A 20,469-nucleotide genomic window follows, 5' to 3' on the forward strand; every position below is an offset into this window, starting at 1 on the left:
CTCCAGCACCATAATTCAAAAGCATCAATTCTTCGGCATAGCTGCCCATACTTCCCTTTTAGTATAAGCATTAGGCAGGAATCACAGCACTGTGATTGGAGAAAAAGGATAGCCCTGGTAAAATCAGTTTGTGATTGGAAGCTGTACTTCAAAGATAGGGAACTAGACCTGGGCACAGAGGTGTATGGGTGGCCCACCTGTTGCTCACCTGGCATCATTATGGTGCCAGTACCAAGCAGAAAATTGGCACCAACAGCTTGCTTTGAAAGGAGAGGCCTTCCTTCCTTCCTTCCTTCCTTCCTTCCTTCCTTCCTTCCTTCCTTCCTTCCTTCCTTCTTTCTAAAAGGTATTCCTGGATAAATTGCTACATTGAGCATTATATTTGTGTTTATTACATTTATATGCAACCCTTTCCTTCCAAGGAGCTCAACGTGGTGCACTTTCTTCACCATGTCATCCTTACAACAGCCCTGTGAGGTAGGTTAGGTTAAGAGATGGTGACTGGCCCAATGTCACCCAGCGAGCTTCCCGGCTGAGTGGGGATTCGAACCCTGCAGTCTCCCAGGTCGTAGTCCAACACTCTAACCACTACACCACACTGGCTCTCCGGAGGTGGCTTCTGTTCCCATCAGCCGATTGATGGAGAGAACAATCCTTTCAGAAGTCTCTGTGTAAGTGGACTGAATGCAAACCACTTGTAGACAGAAGTCAAAGGGCTGGTTCTCCACACTCATGAGACGACGACCGATAGTCTTTGTAAGTGGTTTACATTCAGACTGAATTTACTTCAGACTACTTAGGACATGAGCAGCAATCCATTTAGGATTGCAAAAGGCAGGGAGTGTCAGCTTAGTACTGAGGTTTCATAAATAGGGGGTTAAGCCTGAGTTAAGCCTGACATGAGGGAACTGGTCCTTCAGATACTGTTGGACCCCCAACTCCCATCCTCCATGAATTTTGACTATGCAATAATTTCAGGAGGGTCATTCCTGAGAATTTATCCCCCGCATGAGTTACGCACTTCTCCATCTCTCCTTATAGGACTCGACTCAGACTTAACAGGCTTCTGTTTCCCAAGCTGCCATTGCTGCATATCAGTAACAAATAAAGAAAACCACTGAGCTGCATCCAACTTCAGAGGTGCATCTAGTTCAGCCCAGCCCAAATTTCAGCCACACAATATTAACAAACAACTGCAGAGGTCTAGAAGGGTGGCAACCGATGAGGCGTAGGTCTGTTGCTTTCTTGAAATATTCCCGCTTTCGCAGAAAATGCAGGAAACTGGGGTGGGTTGGGACAGGGCAGGTTGGGAGGAGAAAAGAAGGTCTTGTCTTCAGCCCAGGAGGGAAGTTGCTACTATTGAAATTTAGCCAACTGGGCATAGAGAGTTGAAGGATAACAGTAACTACTCTTTTGGAATCATTCCATTAGTCTTAAAAATCTATTTAATAAACAAACAAACAAACAAACAAACAATCTGCTGGAAGGAGTGCTTCCTGAGTTTCTACTTTTCTGCCTTCTTCTGGATGTGGACCTTCACAGCCTTTTTCAACGCCGTGCGTCTCCTGATACCCACAAAGGTCCTGTTTTTCGTTTCTGGGACATACAGGAAGATATAGAAAATTGTGGCTACAGAGATAGGCCAGAAAAGAAGGAAAATGAAGGCTCCAATATATGCCTAGAGGTGAAAGGAAAGGAGAGGGGAGGAAAGAATCAGAATCGTTTTATTTGCCTGTTGTACAAATGTTCTCCTTGACTTTCCCCCACAAGCTGCTCAAGACCAGCCATCCTCTTACCCTTGCTGCCACATTTGCACCAGATGGCAGATCAGGATGAGGGGTATATTGTGAACCAGCTCCTGGCATTTCTGCCCCATGTTGGCCCTCCTCAGTTTTGCTTCATGTTGTCTTGCACATTGAGGATTGGCTCCTTCCTGCTGCTACCACTTGCCCCAGAGCCTTGCCAGCCCACCCCAAAACCCAGGTAAGTCTTTCTTGCCTTGGAAGGTACTATTGGTCTTGGAGGTGGGGAAGGAGACTCTGCAGAGTCCTCCCTACTGTTGCGCTGCTCGCTAATGATTGAGTGACCGCTACCCTTATGACCAGGGCTGGCCCATGACATTTCGGCACCTGAGGCAAACCACAGAATGGCATATACATCCCACTAGGGAAGAAGGGGCGAGATCTATATCAGGAAAAGGGTGATGCTGAAATAAAGATCTACATCAGGAAACCAGCAGCACCTCCTTTTCGCCAAGAGGGCAGTGTAGAGGAGGCATGGGACAGATCCGGTCTCCAAGCTGTGCGTGCTACAGCTGTTGCTGACACCATTTGTAATGATGCTAGTTGCTTCCTCAGGAGTAAGGTGCTCCAAACTCTGTGGCTGGTTTATACAGAGTTTTATTATATACATATGTACAAAACAGAGCATCAAAATCCATGACTGCCCTAGTCTGAGTCAGAATCCAGAAGCACCGCCCGTCAGGACTTCCGCCAACAAAACACTCTGGGCGCCTTGAATCTCCTCCTCTCTTCGCGATGCTCCCCCCCTTCGCTGTTGGGGGGATGGGGCTGGTGAAGCACCCTCTCCCCCAGAGCTGCTCAGCTATGGAGCCTGTGCTATCTCCTCTGGAGCCTCCCCCTCCTGCACGCTCTAGTCTGACCCTTCAAACCTTCCATCTGGGAACCTTGCACTCTCAGCATCCCCAAGGCTCTGTGCCGCCTCCCGAGACTCAGCATCACCTTCCAAGGGATGTTGTGAGACGCTAACATCTCGGGCTCCATCTCCATCGGAGAGCCCTGCCCCCAACTTCCTGGGCTCTCCGCTGCCCCCTGGTGGTCCCATGACACCATTCCTCTGTTGTAAGGAATAATGGCTGGTGTCTCTCTTCCTTGTGGCAAGAGAAAACCAATCGCAGTTATGAACACATAACCCTGCCTTCTACAGAGACAGACTACTTGTCCATCTAACTTGCTATTGTCTACGCTGCCTGGCAGTAGCTCTACAGCTTCTCAGACAGAGGTATTTTGAGGGCTTCCGTGAAGGTGTCAGGCGTTCATTCTGGGACCTTCTGCATGCAAACCATGTGCTCTGTCAACGAGATGTGGGTTATCACCTGAGAGCAAGAGTGATTTGCCGAAAGGCATGGGTTGGCCATGGGCTTCATGACCAACTGGGCATTTGAACCCCAAGCCTACCTACTAAATGTAGAAGCTGTGGCCACCTAGAAGTTGTTGGTTTCCAACTCCCATAAGCCCTACCTAGCAAGGATGGCCATTATGCAGATGTGTTGGAATTTACAACCCAGCAACATCTGGAAGGGCAAAGTTTCCCCATCACTACACGCAACCCAGCTGACAAATGTATACTGTATATTTCTGAAACAATTTAACATTTAGCTTTAACAAAAACGCACTGACTGGGTTGGGGAAGGGAAAGTAATAATGGCAGATAAATCAAAATCACTCGAGGGAAATGGCTTCATTTGCGGGTTTGGAGGGGGACAATAATGGTGTGGGAAGGGGTTGAGCTTAGTTTAGTGACTGAAACGATGCACTCTTTATCAAACTGACATTCAAAATCACTCACCTCCACATAAATGGTTGTCACGTCTGCAAGATAGCTCGTTAACCAATGCACTATCCCTGCAATCACAAGGGCTGAGGACCGAGATGACTGAAGAAACAACTCCATCACAATTACAGATGGAATAGGACCTAAGTAGAGAGAAATTATTCAGGGCATTGAATACCACCTTTTCACCTTTTTTGGGGGGGTATCTATTGTATTCATATATTTTGCATCATCTAAAGAGCACAGCACATCATCTGAGCACTTACCTGTTCCCAAGCCTTCTCCAAAGATGAACAAGTGGTCAACAACTGTGCTGAAATACACCATTTCTGGGATGGTGGTCTGTTGAAGAAAATAGGGTAGTATTTTCATCACATACTGGGGGTCATTTGCAGCTGGATTTCATGCGTCTATATTTAGGCAGCATTTTCCACATGTAAAAGGTAACTGACCCCTGACAGTTAAGTCCAGTCATGAACGACTCTGGGGTTGCAGTGCTCATCTCGCTTTACTGGCCGAGGGAGCTGACATTTGTCCACAGACAGTTTTTCTGGGTCATGTGGCCAGCATGACTAAGCCACTTCTGGCAAAACCAGAGCAGCACACGGAAATGTCGTTTACCTTCCTACCAGAGCGGTGCCAATTTATCTACTTGCACTTTGATGTGCTTTCGAACTGATAGGTTGGCAGGAGCTGGGACCGAACAATGGGAGCTCACCCCGTCATGGGGATTCGAACCGCCAACCTTCCAATCGGCAAGCCCAAGGCTCAGTGGTTTACACCACAGTGCCACCCGCGTCCCAACATGTAGTAGCACTCAAACAGCTCCTATTCTGCATGTTCCTCCCAGTAAATTCAGATTTCACAAATCCAAGGATAATCCAAATAATAATAATAATAATAATAATAATAATAATAGTAATAATAATACAACTCCATTCAAGGCAAAAGAAACATCTCCTCAGTTCCCCCCCCCCAAGTGGGATGAAGTATCCTTTTTGGCTACTTCCCTTTCCACACACCCTACCTCCCCATAACACCAATTCTGTGTGGGTAGCAGTGGCACCTATTTTTATGACCTCTGCTGCAGTTTCGTTTCTCATTTTTATTTTTATGTTAATCAGATTTGTGCAATTCAGGAACTGAAAAACAACAAATTCTCCAGATCTTCCTGCTTCACCCCCCCACCCCTTTCTTACCATTGATTATAATAATCTTCCTGTTTTGGAATTGAAAATGCCTATCTTTTGGGGATTGAACGTAAAATGAAGTGTGCCATAGAAGTTTGCAATGAATTGGGAATGTGTGGATGTGTGCTCTCTTTGTGACAGATGCAATTTCTTTGAAAATGTGCATTGACGTCTCAGCTGATTTCTGCATGTATGCCCTGTTTGTGAAAAATGAACACATTCTAAAAAAAAACAAGTTGGAAGACAGGACAAAGACAAAAGGAAATGCCAGCTGGTACTAATGGGAACAAGTGGATTTTTTCTTCGATTCCAACTGCAAATGTGCATGTGTGTGTGTGTGTAGGAAGCATGGATTCAAACAGAGGAAGCATGGATTCCACATGAGATCAGGCTCAAATGTGGATGAATCCTTAATGCCAGTGTCAGGGGGTCTCTCTACAGAGAGCCCCCACCAATCATCCTCACCAGCTCCTCACCCAGCGTCAGCACAAGCAGCGAGTCAGGGGAAAGGAATGAGGAAGTTAGTGGAGCAGAGAGAGGGCTATCTCATGTACCAGAGTCCCAGCACCGCTTGGAGAGAGAGATAGGGGAGGAGGAACAGTGAGGGCTTTTGGACACAGGGCAGCCCTTCCCTCCGACACACGAATTGAGGCACACGCCCACCCGTAGGGCCAGGGAGCGGCGCTTTGGGGTGCCCAGGCTTTTATGCTGGGCGAAAACCCACAGGAAGCCATTGCGGGGTTCTGACATGGACTGAGCTGTCATGTTTGCTGATGTTCTTGCACTGTAAATAGCATGCACAATAAAACTCTGAAAGACAAGACGGAGTGGAGCGTCTTTACTCAAGAGTAGCCACAGCCATCTCTGACAGCCAGGTATCCTTTATTGAGCACAGGGGCACCCTCCAGATGTTGCTGGATCATAATTCACATCACCCCTAACCATTAACCATGCTGGTTGAGGCTGATGCAAATTGGAATCCAACTTCTGGAGGATAGGAACCCATATTTGCAACTGCCACCTCTTTAAAAAAAAATATTTTACAGTATTTATCTGCTTTCCTGATAACATTCCACATCAACAAAGCATAAGCAAAAATCATACAACAACAACAAAATATTTCCTTTCAAAGATTTTAAATAATTGACAAAAAATCAGAAAACATTCATTGACTTCCTATCCTCTCTTTCCATGGTTCCTTTTAACCCCTCTTTTCCTCATCTTTCCTTAGTTCACCCCATCTATCACAACCGCTTTTATATTCTTTAATTATTTCTTACTCTGCTGAAAAAATTACCATCCTGCTAGGTTTGCTTATAATACTTTCCCATATATTTTGTAAATAGTATCCAGTCTTCTATATATCTTTCATCATTTTGGTTTCTTATTCCAGTGGTGATCCCTGCTAACTTCATATATTCTAACAGTTTTATATGCCAGACTTCTTTCATTGGCACTTTATCAGTTTTCCATTTTTGTGCTAATAATACACAGGCAGCCGTTGTGGCATAAAGAAACAACTTTCTTTCTTTATTGGAAACTTCTGTTGTTATTAACCCCAGCAGTAGTGCTTCTGGGTTTTTAACAAAATATTTTTTTAAAAATCATTTCCCAATAATTTCTACTTATGCTACATGGCCACCACATGTGAAGGTTCCTTCTGTTGTTTTACACTTCCAACAGTTACATTTTATTGATTTTGACATTTTTTGCTAATCTGTTGGGTGTCAGATACTACCTATGCTGTATTATTAATATTATTATTATTATTATTATTATTATTATTATTATTATTATTTATTTATAACCCACCCATCTGGCTGGGTTTCCCCCACCACTCTGGGTGGCTTCCAGCAAGTACCAAAATACATTAAAATATCACAGATTAAAAACTTCCCTAAACAGGACTGCCTTTAGGTGTTTTCTAAATGTCAGGTAGTTGTTCATCTCCTTGACCTCTGATGGGAGGGCGTTCCACAGGGCAGGCGCCACTACCGAAAAGGCCCTCTGCCTGGTTCCCTGTAGCTTTGCTTCTCGCAATGAGGGAACCGCCAGAATGCCCTCGGCGCTGGATCTCAGTGTCCGGGCTAAACGATGGGGGTGGAGATGCTCCTTCAGGTATACAGGACCGAGGCCACTTAGGGCTTTAAAGGTCAGCACCAACACTTTGAATTGCGCTCGGGAACGTATCTTCATAAAGTTTTCTCTTAAGCAATTACCATCTCTGTTGTCCCATAGAGTGAAGATCTCTTTGAGATCTCTTGCCTTGGAGTGGAGCGCCCACCTGACTTTCACAGGGGAGATGAGAAAATGGAAAATATTTCAAGAAAATAAATGTTCTGCCACATCTACTGCCTACTTGACCATTGCTTTGGAGCTGTTACAGAGGAAGGGACAGCGGCAAAGAGCAGCCCTCTTAGTCACTCTCAGTTCTAAATGCCACCAATCACACACCTGCAGTTCCAGGCTCAGGGTTAACAGAATACAGGAAATGATGCACATTCCAAAGCCAATGAGAAGCAGCAACCTGTGCCCCTTAGAATCAGTGAGATAGATCTAAAGAGTATAAAGAGAAAGAGAAAGATCATCTTAGCTACAAGCTGGTTAGCTTATGCCTTTACCTGTACAGTTGGCAGAAAGCACTATTAAAGATAAAATTAAAAGCATACATACAAACAAGTCATGCTGAAGAAATACCAGCTTGGCTTCTCTCCCTGCTAAGGACCCTTTTGGATTTCTTTGAGAGTGCCAGTATAAGAAAGCATAAACGGTGCATATTGGGGCAATTGTCCCCACTAAAATCTCCTCACTACATGGTGAGCTGCTCAAAGAAAATATTGTCCCCAACACATGGCAGCTGTGAAAAAAGTGAATTCTTTGTAAGGGATCAACAGGGAGGGGACTGAAGATAGAACTGCTGAAGTAATAATGCCATTAGACAAAATCTTCACAACAACAATGTCACAGCATTGGAAAAGGTGCAGAAGAGTCCAGCCACGATTATAAGGTCAAATAGCTCAGTTGCTTAAAGCATGGTGCTGATAACAGCAAGGTTGCAGGTTCGATCCCCATATGGGACAACTGCATATTTCTGCATTGCAGGTGTAAGGGCGAGACAGTGTAGAGAACCGCCCCCTTGCATCAGAAGTAGCTCCTCCCCAAGCAGTGACGGTAGCGAGGGCGCTGAGGAAACCAGTCAGGAAGTGGAGGGAGCATGCCAGGGCTCTGGCAGCATGGGAGAGCCCTGGGTACACAGGAGGGAGGAGATAGAGGGGGAAAGGGGGGAGAAGGAAAGCATGGAGTGTAGACCCTTTCCTCCGGTTCCGAAATTACGCAGGAGAAAAAGGGGAAGGAGGTTTACTGTCCCGAGACTCTTATGTTGGAGGAAGTCACACGGCGGGGCAGTGCCGGATTCTGCATCGGAATGAGCAGACATGTTTTCCACACCTGTCTCACTGTAAATAGAGTGCACCAATAAAATACTGTTGAAAGACAAGCATGTGGAGCGTCGTTACTCTGGAGTAGTTGCAAGAACCCCTGACAGCAGGAGGTTGGGCTAGATGATCCTCAGGATCCCTTCCAACCCCATGATCTCATTTCCCCCATTTGGAAAGAGTTGAACATTGGGGCAGAAGATTCGTTTAGAAAAAAAAGCAAAGCAAGGGGCCACATGGGAGAGGTTTACAGAGATATTTTAGCTAGCAGTCTTTAGGTAACAACTGCATCACAGGCTCATGAGGTCTGCCAGGATGAGCATCTTAGGATGCAGTGGATCCCCTAGCCTCAATTACCCAACCCCAGCTCAGTCAAAGATACAGGTTGGCAGAACTGGGGGGCAGTGTGAGTTCCAAAAAAGGGGATATTCTGGGTGTGTGGCAGGAATGGGATCAGAGAGGGGTGACTTAAGCCCATTCAGCCCAGTCTCGTGACCTGGCAATGTGGCATAGAGTGCTATTTTAAAGGCTTGTTTAACAACAACAACAACAACAACAACAACATTATCATTTATAACCCACCCATCTGGCTGAATTCCCCAGCCACTCTGGGCAGCTCACAGTACATATCAGACCATACTAAAACATCAAACATTGAAAACTGCCCAATACAGGGCTGCCTTCAGATGTCTTCTAAACTCATTACCAAGCTTAAAACCATGGAGCCACCTGGGATGAACAAAGACATAGGATTCTTATCTCATTATGCATGATCAAGCTTTCTTTAGCACCTCAGCCCTTGTTTTTTTCCCGCAGGACCTATTGCAGTCATCAGCAGTCGTTAACAGCCATCAACAGGTTTACCACTCCCATCAGCCCATCACCCATTCCCACCCACCCCACCCCCCTCTGAATATACATAAGGGTCTGGCACTTCTGTTTCAGCGTATCTGAAGAAGTGTGCATGCACACGAAAGCTCATACCAAAATAAATCTTAGTTGGTCTTTAAGGTACTACTGAAGGATTTGTTTTATTTTGCTTCTAAAAGTCAGTTTATTTCCTTGACATCTGAAGGGAGGGTGTTCTAGGGTGACTCTACCGAGAAGGCCCTCTGCCTGGTTCCCTGTAACCTCACTTCTCACAGTGAGGGAGCCAGTGGAAGACCCTTGGAAGAGGATCTCAATGTCTGGACTGAACGATAGGGGAGGAGACGCTCCTTCAGGTATACTGGGCTGAGGCCATTTAGGGCTTTAAAGGTCAGCACCAACACTTTGAATTGTGCTCAGAAATGCGCCTGGGGAGCCAATGCAGATCCTTTAGACCATGTGTTATATGGTTGCGGTGGCCACTCTCAGTAACCAGTCTAGCTGCTGCATTCTGGATTAATTGTAGTTTCTGGGTCACCTTCAAAGGTAGCCCCACGTAGAGTGCTTTGCAGTTTCCCCTCTGCCATGGTTAAGCAGAGCAGCAGCAACCCTAAAACTGGATCTCATGTACCTTAACACCATGTTAATGTACACTGGCTTGCTCTACACCAGCCTCTTGTGCATAGGATCACTCCCTTCAGCTTTCTCAAAGGATCTTGGGAACTGCAGTTCTATGATAGAAGGATGTGAGTTTTCTTTTCTATCTCAAGTGAAGAAAAAATCATAACATCAAACATATTAAAACAAATTTGAAAAGGGATTTTTTTAAAAAAAAATAATAATAACATGCAACAGTCAATTTACAGTTTCCATGAACTGCATCTATGGAGTTCTCTTTCAAAGAAGAATGAGGGAACTTTCATAGACCTACAATTCCCATGAATTATTGAGGGCGGAGGGAGCTGTTGCACCATAAATAGCTATGGAAGGGATGTAAACGGTCGCAGCAAAGACCGGTCCTTTTAAGAAGACTAATTTTCAAGAATTAGAAAGCAAGAGAATAAGAATCTGGGGGAGGCTTACCGCAAATGCAGTTGCACAGCAATAAAAAACAATTCCGCTTATAACAGTCAGCTGGAGGTTATCTGTTGATACTCCCATAGCCAGGTAGATTCTTTCTGAGTAATAGTATGCCTGAAATCAGACCAACACAATGGAAAGCGCCTTGAGTGACTAGAAGAAGCAACTGGTGGTCGCCTAAGGTTATTAGAAATTGAAGACTCCACTGTGGGCTAATGCGAGAAACAGGATGTTGAACTCAGTGTTCTGATTCAATAATCTTCTCTCTCTCTCTCTCTCTCTCTCTCTCTCTCTCTCTCTCTCTCTCTCTCTCTCTCTCTCTGTGTGTGTGTGTGTCTCTCTCTGTCTCTGTTTCTGTCTCTCTCTCTCTCCTGAACCTTGGATGTCAGCTGCTCTTAATCTAGAAGATTTAACTACTTCTAGGTTCCTTGAGACCCAGTGTGGTGTAGTGGTTAGAGTGGTTAGACCAGGACCTGGGAGACAAAAGGTTCAAATCCCCACTTGGTCATGAAGCTCACCTTGGGACAGTCAGTGCATTCACACAGATAAAGGGAAATACTGAGCACAATTTATCATTTATATGGGGCAGGACTTACTTGCCATCGTTCTGCCCATCGTTCTGCCCGGACACTGAGGTCCAGTGCCGAAGGCCTTCTGGCGGTTCCCTCGCTACGAGAAGCTAAGTTACAGGGAACCAGGCAGAGGGCCTTCTCGGTAGTGGCACCCGCCCTGTAGAACGCCCTCCCACCAGAGGTCAAAGAGAACAACAATTACCAGACCTTTAGAAGGCATCTTAAGGCAGCCCTGTTTAGGGAAGCTTTTAATGTTTGATGGATTTCTGTATTTTAATATTTTGTTGGAAGCCGCCCAGAGTGGCTGGGGGAACCCGGCCAGATGGGCGGGGTATAAATAAATTATTATTATTATTATTATTATTATTATTATTATTATTATTATTGGCACCCATTGTCAGCTGCGTCCTGTTGCTGACAGAGGGAGAGAGTGTGGAGAGACAGGAGGAGGTAATTAGACAGGAATGAGGAACGAGGGAGGAGGAGCCAAGTTGCAGTAGAAGCCTGAGTTCCGAGAACAAGGAGAAGGAAGGGGGGAGTTCCAGGGAGAAGATCACAGACTGACAGTTTAAGCTCGGACTCAGAGGGAGGGCCACCGGAAATAACCTATCCGAAGACATGTAGGCTCGCAAGAATTAAAGAGAGGCATGAACAGGAAAGGAAGTGTAAGTGAGGCTTTAAAGGTGGGAAGAGGAAGGGGTGGAACTCAGACTCGGCAACAGCTAATTTGGAAGCAGATGCTGAGTGACTGAGCTCCAGAGTGTTTTTTGTGTTCTGAGCAATAAACCTGAGTTAACTGCTGCCAGAGTTGTCTCGCTTCTGTGGGAGAGACCCAAACATTACACCCATGTTTCCAGGAGAACATGACCATTCACAATGGTCAGGGACGCCTAGATGTTTTTGGACAAATCCACCCATTATTCCACCCATTATTGTTGATGACTGCTTCTGTTGTATTTGTTGTTATGTATTATTTCATAAGTTGTAAGCTGCCTTGAGCACGGATTTAACAAAAATAAATAAATAAATAAATAAATAAATAAATAAATAAAATGAGTGAGTGATTGATTGATTCCTAATCATTAGCCATGCTGGCTGGAGGTGATGGGAACTGGCTATCCAACAACCCTGGCTGGGCCACAGATTTCCCAGTAAGGGTGTTGGATAGTCCCAGCCCCTGGAATAGAATCCGGAGAACGAAACAGCTCCCTTAGTGAAAAGATCTAGGGCATTCTTCGAGACAAAGAGTGATAATCGATGCCTCTGGACTTGGTTTGAAATGCACCCTCAGTTTAGCAGGCTCACCCTCCTAACATCTTGGGACCCTGCTTTCCTTACCGAATTGAGGGCATGGAGGTGTTCTCCACCAATCAAGGCAACTATGGGGAAGACTTCTCGTCGTAGGCTTGGGGTCATCAGCAATTTTAGTGGATTCATATTCTTTTCTTCCTTCTCAGTGATGTCCTCCAGCTTCAGGTCTTGAATCTCATCCTCCACCTCATCCCTTTCTCTTAGCTTCTTCAGAACTGTGTGTGGATAGAGGAAGAGATGATTAGACTTCAAAGGAGGAAACTTTCCCAACAGCACGCGAATCACTATGGCTTACCTGGCCCAACAACCTACTCTCCTCCCTCAACAAACAAGCCATACTGTTGTCAACTGAATGCAGCCAACCAAGCTCGGGACCTCCTAATCTCTCACATTAATAAAACAAAATACATAAACAAAGGACCTAACCACATGATGCTGACGCATTCCTACTAAACTAAAAATAAGCAATAGAACAAAAGAACAATAACACATCTCTCCCCCCCTCCCTTTTCCCCAAATGCAAGATGTCTATGACAAAAGTGTCTCTCACTATATGTAAACTGTGAAAAAGACTGTGAATTGAAATTGGAGGCAATAGGTGTACATTTCCCTCTTTATCTGTTGCTGGATTTCAAAGGGGCAGATGAACTAGAGACCAAATTGCAAACATGTGCTGGATTATGGAGAAAGCTAGAGAGTTCCAGAAAAAAAGCATATACTTCTGCTTCATTGACTACGCAAAAGCCTTTGACTTTGTCGACCACAGCAAACTATGGCAAGTTCTTAAAGAAACGGGAGTGCCTGATCACCTCATCTGTCTCCTGAGTAACCTCTATGTGGGACAAGAAGCTACAGTTAGAACTGGATATGGAACAACTGATTGGTTCAAAATTGGGAAAGGGGCATGGCAAGACTGTATATTGTGTTGGGATTCCATTCCACCTTTTGTTGCAGACATGGGATTGTTGCATGCCACATGTCTGTTTACATTCCAGCACAGTTTGCTGGCGTGAGCGGAATTTCCGCTGCATTGCTTTTGTTTTTGGTCTCTCTCTGAGAAGACAGTAAGGAGAGACGACATATTTCTTTGTCTTGATTTATGTATAATAAATCACTAGATTCATATGTACCTACCGCCTCAAGCCTCTTTTGTTGTGCAGTTTACTCTGCTGAGTAAAGTGTGCTCAAGTCTGCAAGCTTGAGTCACTGATCACATCGGAGCAGAGGTCGATGAATCTCTGCAGTGGCAAGGCTGAAGCAAGACGCTCCAGCTGGGGCCGAGCCAGCTGGCCTTTCGACCCCCAGATTCCAACATATTGTCTCCCTGCTTATTTAACTTATATGCAGAATTCATCATGCGAAAGGCTGGACTGGATGAATCCCAAGCCGGAATGAAGATTGCCAGAAGAAATATCAACAACCTCAGATATGAAGATGACACAACTTTGATGGCAGAAAGTGAGGAGCAATTAAAGAACCTTTTAATGAGGGTGAAAGAGGAGAGTGCAAAATATGGTCTGAAGCTCAACATCAAAAAAAAATAAGACCATGGACACTGGTCCCATCACCTCCTGGCAAATAGAAGGGGAAGAAATGGGGGCAGTGAGAGATTTTACTTTCTTGGGCTCCTTGATCACTGCAGATGGTGACAGCAGTCACGAAATTAAAAGAAGCCTGCTTCTTGGGAGAAAAGCAATGACAAACGTAGACAGCATCTTAAAAAGCAGGGACATCACCTTGCCAACAAAGGTCCATATAGTTAAAACTATGGTTTTCCCAGTAGTGATGTATGGGAGTGAGAGCTGGACCATAAAGAAGGCTGATCGCCGAAGAATGGATGCTTTTGAATTATGGTGCTGGAGGAGACTCTTGAGAGTCCCATGGACTGCAAGAAGATCAAACCTATCCATTCTGAAGGAAATCAGCCCTGAGTACTCACTGGAAGGACAGATCGTGAAGCTGAGGCTCCAATACTTTGGCCACCTCATGAGAAGAGAAGACTCCCTGGAAAAGACCCTGATGTTGGGAAAGATTGAGGGTACAAGGAGAAGGTGACGACAGAGGATGAGATGGCTGGACAGTGTTCTCGAAGCCACGAACATGAGTTTGACCAAACTACGGGAGGCAGTGGAAGACAGGAGTGCCTGGCGTGCTCTGGTCCATGGGGTCATGAAGAGTCAGACACGACTAAACAACTAAACAACAACACAAATATAGTATTAAAAAATTAATGAAAATGTCTAGGCATGAGCTAAGACATTGTCTGAATGCTGGCTGGGCTCCCTTGGCTCTCATTTTGAAGAGCTGGGTGGGCACAGACATTTGAATAGTTATTGTTTCAAGTGACGGGCAAACAGTAGGGCACTTCAAATAATAATAATAATAATAATAATAATAATAATAATAATAATAATAATAATACTGGTAATATAATTTATTTATACCCCGCCCATCTGGCTGGGTTTCTCCAGCCACTCTGGGCAGCTTCCAACAAAATCTTAAAATACAATAGTACATCAAATATTAAAAACTTCCTAAACAGGGCTGCTTTCAGATGTCTTCTAAATGTCTGGTGGTAATTATTATTATTATTATTATTATTATTATTATTATTATTATTATTATTATTATTTATAGCCCACCCATCCTGGTTCAAGAACCCGGGCTCAGGGCAGCTAACAACAAATTTAAAACACTTAATTGTAATACAACATAAAAGCAGCATAAAATACAGTAGTTGGTTTTTTCTTTGATATCTGGTGGAAGGGTGTTCCACAGGGTGGGTGCCACTGCTGGTTCCCTCTGTAATTTCACTTCTCACAGTGAGGGAACTGCCAAAAGTCCCTTGGTGCTGGACCTCAGTGTCCAGGCTGGGGGTGGAGATGTTCCTTCAGGTGTATTGGGCCAAGGCTTTAAAGGACCAGCACCAAAACTTTGAATTGTGCTTGGAAACGTACTGGGAGTCAGTATAGGCAATGGGCCAGAATCTGTTTGGCCAGCTCAAATCCCATTCCTCATCTCCCTGTGGCCAATCCTGCCACAACATCTCCATGTGGTTCATGGCAATGGGTTGTATATTAAGTCCTATTAAGAGTTAACCTGTTGAAATCAATGTACCTAGGTTTAAAGGTAAAGGGTAAAGGGACCCCTGACAATAAGTCCAGTTGCGAACGACTCTGGGGTTGCGGCACTCATCTCGCTTTACAGGCCGAGGGAGCTGGCATTTGTCCGCAGACAATTTCTCTGGGTCATGCGGCCAGCATGACTAAGCCACTTCTGGCACAACGGAACACCGAAACCAGAGCAGCGCACGGAAACACCGTTTACCTTCCTGCCAGAGTGGTACCTATTTATCTACTTGCACTGCGTACTTTTGAACTGCTAGGTTGGCAGGAGCTGGGACCGAACAACGGGAGCTCACCCCATCGTGGGGATTCGAACCGCTGACCTTTCGATCGGCAAGCCCAAGCAGCGCAGTAGTTTAACCCACAGTGCCACCCACATCCCTTACCTAGGTTAGGTAAAGGTAAAGGGACCCCTGACCATTAGGTCCAGTCGTGACCGACTCTGGGGTTGCGCGCTCATCTCGCATTATTGGCCGAGGGAGCCAGCGTATAGCTTCCAGGTCATGTGGCCAGCATGACAAAGCCACTTCTGGCAAACCAGAGCAGCACATAGAAACGCTGTTTACCTTCCCGCTGTAACGGTTCCTATTTATCTACTTGCATTTTTGACGTGCTTTCGAACTGCTAGGTTGGCAGGAGCTGGGACCAAGCAACGGGAGCTCACCCCGTCACAGGGATTCGAACCGCCGACCTTCTGATCAGCAAGCCCTAGGCTCAGTGGTTTAACCACAGCGCCACCTGGGTCCCTAGGTTACCTAGGTTAGTCATGTTTATTTACTTCATTGGATCTGTTCTGATCAGGACTAGTATTGGATTCCACCTTATGTGTATCTGCTTCGCTACAAAATGGTTGTTGATAACTCTATATTAAGAAGATTAACAAAAAAAAACTGTACAATTTAGAGCATTTTACCTTCTCTTGCACTCGCTACATCCCCCCTCTTGATGAAAAGAAACCTAGGACTTTCAGGAAGGTAGCGAAGCACAAGGCTCTGAAGTATTGGCATGATTACAGGAAAGCTTGCCAGAATTGGGAGACCTGTGCAAGGAGATAGTGTGATGATAATGCAGAAAAAACTGTGGTGGAACATTTGATATACTTCAAGCCAAAATATCAATTTCTTTGAATTACCTTGTTGGGTCCCAAGAAGTTGCTCAAGAGCAAGTATCTCAGACAACAGATAACCGAGAGAAGAAAATAGATGGTGCATCATGGTTATGCCTCCCCTCAGGCTTTTAGGGGAAATCTCAAGAAGATACAGAGGGACAACACAGAAGATTATTCCTGGTTCGATGATAAATTAAAGTACAATTCACAATGAGTGTGTGACATAATGTGCAGAAATGTATAAACAAGTGTATGATTTCAAGGGATAATAATAATAATAATAATAATAATAATAATAATAATAATAATAATAATAATTTATTATTTATACCCCGCCCATCTGGCTGAGTTTCCCCAGCCACTCTGGGTGGCTTCCAACAGAAAAATGAAATAAAATAATTGATTAAAGATTAAAAGCCTCCCTAAACAGGGCTGCCTTCAGATGCCTTCTAAAAGTCTGGTAGCTGTTTTTCTCTTTGACATCTGATGGGAGGGCATTCCACAGGGCGGGCACCACTACCGAGAAGGCCCCCTGCTTGGTTCCCTGCAACTTGGCTTCTCGCAATGAGGGAATCGCCAGAAGGCCCTCGGTGCTGGACCTCAGTGTCCGGGCAGAATGATGGGGGTGGAGACGCTCCTTCATTCACAATATACACATGATGTGATGCGCAGAGATGCATAGGCATGTCTGCATGGCACAGTGATTCACCTAGGTAGATTCCTATGATGTCACGATGACCCCTGTGGACTTCTGCAAAATGCAATCCTTCACAACTTGTATGTATGGCCAGTGGGTCAAACTGCAAGGTGAGATGGCCTTTGATACCATAGATATGAAGATTTTACCCACTTGTAGCACTAAGCAAAACTGAGGCCCGCATGAACACAGAAAGGTGTTCTCAGTTGCTGCCTCTCAACTTTGAAAATTTCTTCCCCATGTTCCTTGCCAAAGCCAGAGCATTTGAAATGACGATGTAATCCAGGCTTCCTCAAATTTGGCCCTCCAGATGTTTTGAGACTACAATTCCCATCATCCCTGACCACTGGTCCTACTAGCTAGGGATCATGGGAGTCGTAGGCCAAAAAGATCTGGAGGGCTGAGTTTGAGGAAGCCTGATGTAATCCAACAACACTGCTTCCCACAGTGTAGAATAATTTGCATGCAAATTACCACATCCTTGGGATGACAAATATTTTATGTTAAACAAAACAAAACATCAAACTCATTTCTTCACACAAAAGTTTCTTTGCAGGATATTCATTTCATTTCATTTATTCTTCTTTCTTGGTCTTCTGTGAATATCTTTTTTCAACTCAAGGTTGTTGGTGTAACCTAGACTGGGTGAAATTGCACTAACAGCTTGGGCCATGTCTTGAGTTGCCCATCCCCCATGTCTGGATTCTGTTCCAGTTTAGCACACCAGCTGTACTGGGTTGTTAGAAACAGTCCAACTATCTGGGAATTCCCTTGGCTAGTTGATCTGGGCATGATTGCCCCCCCCCAACCTTTTGTTCAAATGGGCCAATCAGAGGCCCTTATTGCTGGTTAGTGCCTTGCTGGTTGGCTAGGCATTGTCTGCTTTCATGCCCGGCTCACCGGTGATGCATTTAAGCCAGCTCCACTGAACACTCTCAGCGCAGTTGGCAGAAGAGCCGAAGACTGAAGATTGTGGATATTTATTATTATTATTTATTATTATTTATTATTTATACCCCGCCCATCTGGCTGGGTTTCCCCGGCCACTCTGGGCGGCTTCCAACAAATATAAAAATACATTAAAATATCTTGGCAGGGGGTTACATTAAAATATGCTTGGCAGGGGGGTTGGACTGGATGGCCCTTGTGGTCTCTTCCAACTCTATGATTCTATGATTCTATGATTCTATCACAGATTAAAAACTTCCCTAAACAGGGCTGCCTTTAGGTGTTTTCTAAATGTCAGGTAGTTGTTCATCTCCCTGACCTCTGATGGAAGGGTGTTCCACAGGGCGGGCGCCACTACCGAGAAGGCCCTCTGCCTGGTTCCCTGTAGCTTTGCTTCTCGCAGTGAGGAAACCGCCAGAAGGCCCTCGGCGCTGGATCTCAGTGTTCGGGCTGAACAATGGGGATGGAGATGCTCCTTCAGGTATATAGGACCGAGGCCGTATCAGATCATGGATGGAGTCCTGTCTTATTGGACTGGTTGCCAAAACCCTGAAATTGTTTCATCTTTCCAGCAGGAGCCTGGACTGGATGTACTGTACGCCCAATGCCTGAGCCAAAGTTCTACCTACATCTGTAGCCAATAAAGTTGTGGCCATTTTTAAACCAGATCATTGTCTGAGTTCATCTTATCACCCCTTAATAAACAACTATATGACATTTAGAAGACATCTGAAGGTAGCCCTGTTTAGGGAAGTTTTTAATGACTGATGTTTTAATGTATTTTTAACCTTCTGTTGGAAGCAGCCTAGAGTGGCTGGGGAAGCCCAGCCAGATGGGTGGGGTAGAAATAATAAATTGTTGTTGTTGTTGTTGTTGTTGTTGTTGTTGTTGTTGTTGTTACCACCAGGGGGAAGGTGGCACTGTGCAACCGCCTTCGCAACCGCCTTGCAACTGGGCTTCTTTTTCTTTCTTTAAAAAAAGAAGAAGGAAGATGCTGAATCCAGGACCCTGACTCACCTGAACATATTCCACTATAGAAGAAGGTGAAGAGGATGCATCCATAGATTCTTAACTTAAGCGAAAAAAGTAATATCACAGAAGAGGTAATGCATAAAACGTTAGCTATCACTAATGTACCTTTCCTGTAAAGACAGTAAAAGGGGTTGGGGGGGGGGAGCGATACCAATGAATGTAAGGTACAATCAAAAGATCAGACAATTGAGAAAAACTATGGAATTGTAATACGGTCAATAATGTTTGGGGGATAATTTCTTTTGGTTTTGCTAGTTTTGAAAAGAGACAAAAAGTACCTCAAGGCACTGAAGTTCCCACTCCCAAGCCTGGTAAAATTGCCCGGGAACCCGTTTGTTTCCCCCCCCCCACCTACAGATTTCAGGAGACATTGCTCAAAGTTTTATTTATTTTTATATTAGCTAGAAATTTGATATTTGCTGCCATGCTAGGTAAATTCTCTTACTTTGAGGATAGTGATGAAAAAGCATGAAATATTCTGCATAGAAATATACGCTCTACAACTGACATGGCCCTTCCCCAGTGGCAAAGTAGAAAATATGCACACTCATATTAGGTCTTACGCCAGAAACATCATTATTTAAAACCACATTGGTAGGCTTGGCTTGTATTTGGAGGGTGTCTTCCCATCTTCTTAAAACAAAGATTCATTACCTGATTAATGGTCATCAAATAGGATTTGAGGAACCTCATTAGATCATACTCTCCCCCCCCCCCCCGCCGCCACCACATCCCTCTCTGAAATGGCTAGTAATAGGTGAAGGTGATCTGACACCACTGAATTTCCATCCTGCATTTCCCTTTACATGTGGTTTAATGTTCTAGGCAGGGGGAATGAAACCAGCAATAGCGATGACGTTGTATCTTTTATTTGATGTTACTGGGGGGGGGGGCATGTAGTTCAGCAGCAACACCACCTCCATGACTCTCATAGAACCATAGAACTGCAGAGTTTGAAAGGGACCCCAGAGTCATCTAGTCCAACCCCCTGCAATGCAGGAATGCAGGACTAGCGTAGTTTACCTGTCATGTGTTTATCTTTATACCTGCCAAATCTCTCCACCAACCAGCCAACAACAAGGGACCCAACAATATTTCCAAACAACAAGAACGTCATTTCAGTTGTGACCAGGCTCATGTGAGAAAGTTCGATGTCCATCTCAGTATAATCTGTTAAGTTAAAAAACTCTCGGATGTCCTGTGAGAGAAACACATAACGTTCAGCATTAGGGCCTCTCTACATATTACGTGACAGGAAAAGCTAAGAGCACAAGAGCTGTGTGAAATCCTCAAGAGCACGGCCAGTCAGCCAAGCCCACATTCCCAGCACATTCACACTCTTGTCTCAGTGACGTCTATGCTGGCTTAGTCCTGCCCACAGAATGGGAGATGGAAGAATCCCCAAGGACATGCTCTAAGGGGAGCTAGCTTTATCTTGTATGTTTATGCTGTGAAACGGCCTGAGATCAACAAATGAAGGGCAGTATACAAATAATAATAATAATAATAATAATAATAATAATAATAATAAT

General features: G+C 44.7%; 1 protein-coding gene across 1 annotated transcript; it reads right to left on the minus strand.

Annotated features, from left to right (window-relative positions):
* Window positions 1-1,496: 1,496 nt before the first annotated feature.
* LOC148684911 (solute carrier family 2, facilitated glucose transporter member 5-like) lies at window positions 1,497-20,054 on the minus strand. The gene is made up of 10 exons (XM_088675991.1): window positions 19,984-20,054; window positions 18,923-19,047; window positions 16,285-16,437; window positions 16,066-16,191; window positions 12,055-12,242; window positions 10,148-10,258; window positions 7,218-7,319; window positions 3,840-3,915; window positions 3,589-3,716; window positions 1,497-1,678 (listed from the first exon to the last, which is right to left on the minus strand). The coding sequence occupies exons 1-10, from the start codon at window positions 20,052-20,054 to the stop codon at window positions 1,505-1,507; spliced, it is 1,254 nt and encodes a 417-aa protein (XP_088532117.1). The 3' UTR covers window positions 1,497-1,504.
* Between the last annotated feature and the right edge of the window lie 415 nt (window positions 20,055-20,469).

This window comes from Zootoca vivipara, chromosome 8 (assembly GCF_965207765.1).
Source record: "Zootoca vivipara chromosome 8, rZooViv2.hap1.1, whole genome shotgun sequence".
Taxonomy (NCBI): domain Eukaryota; kingdom Metazoa; phylum Chordata; class Lepidosauria; order Squamata; family Lacertidae; genus Zootoca; species Zootoca vivipara.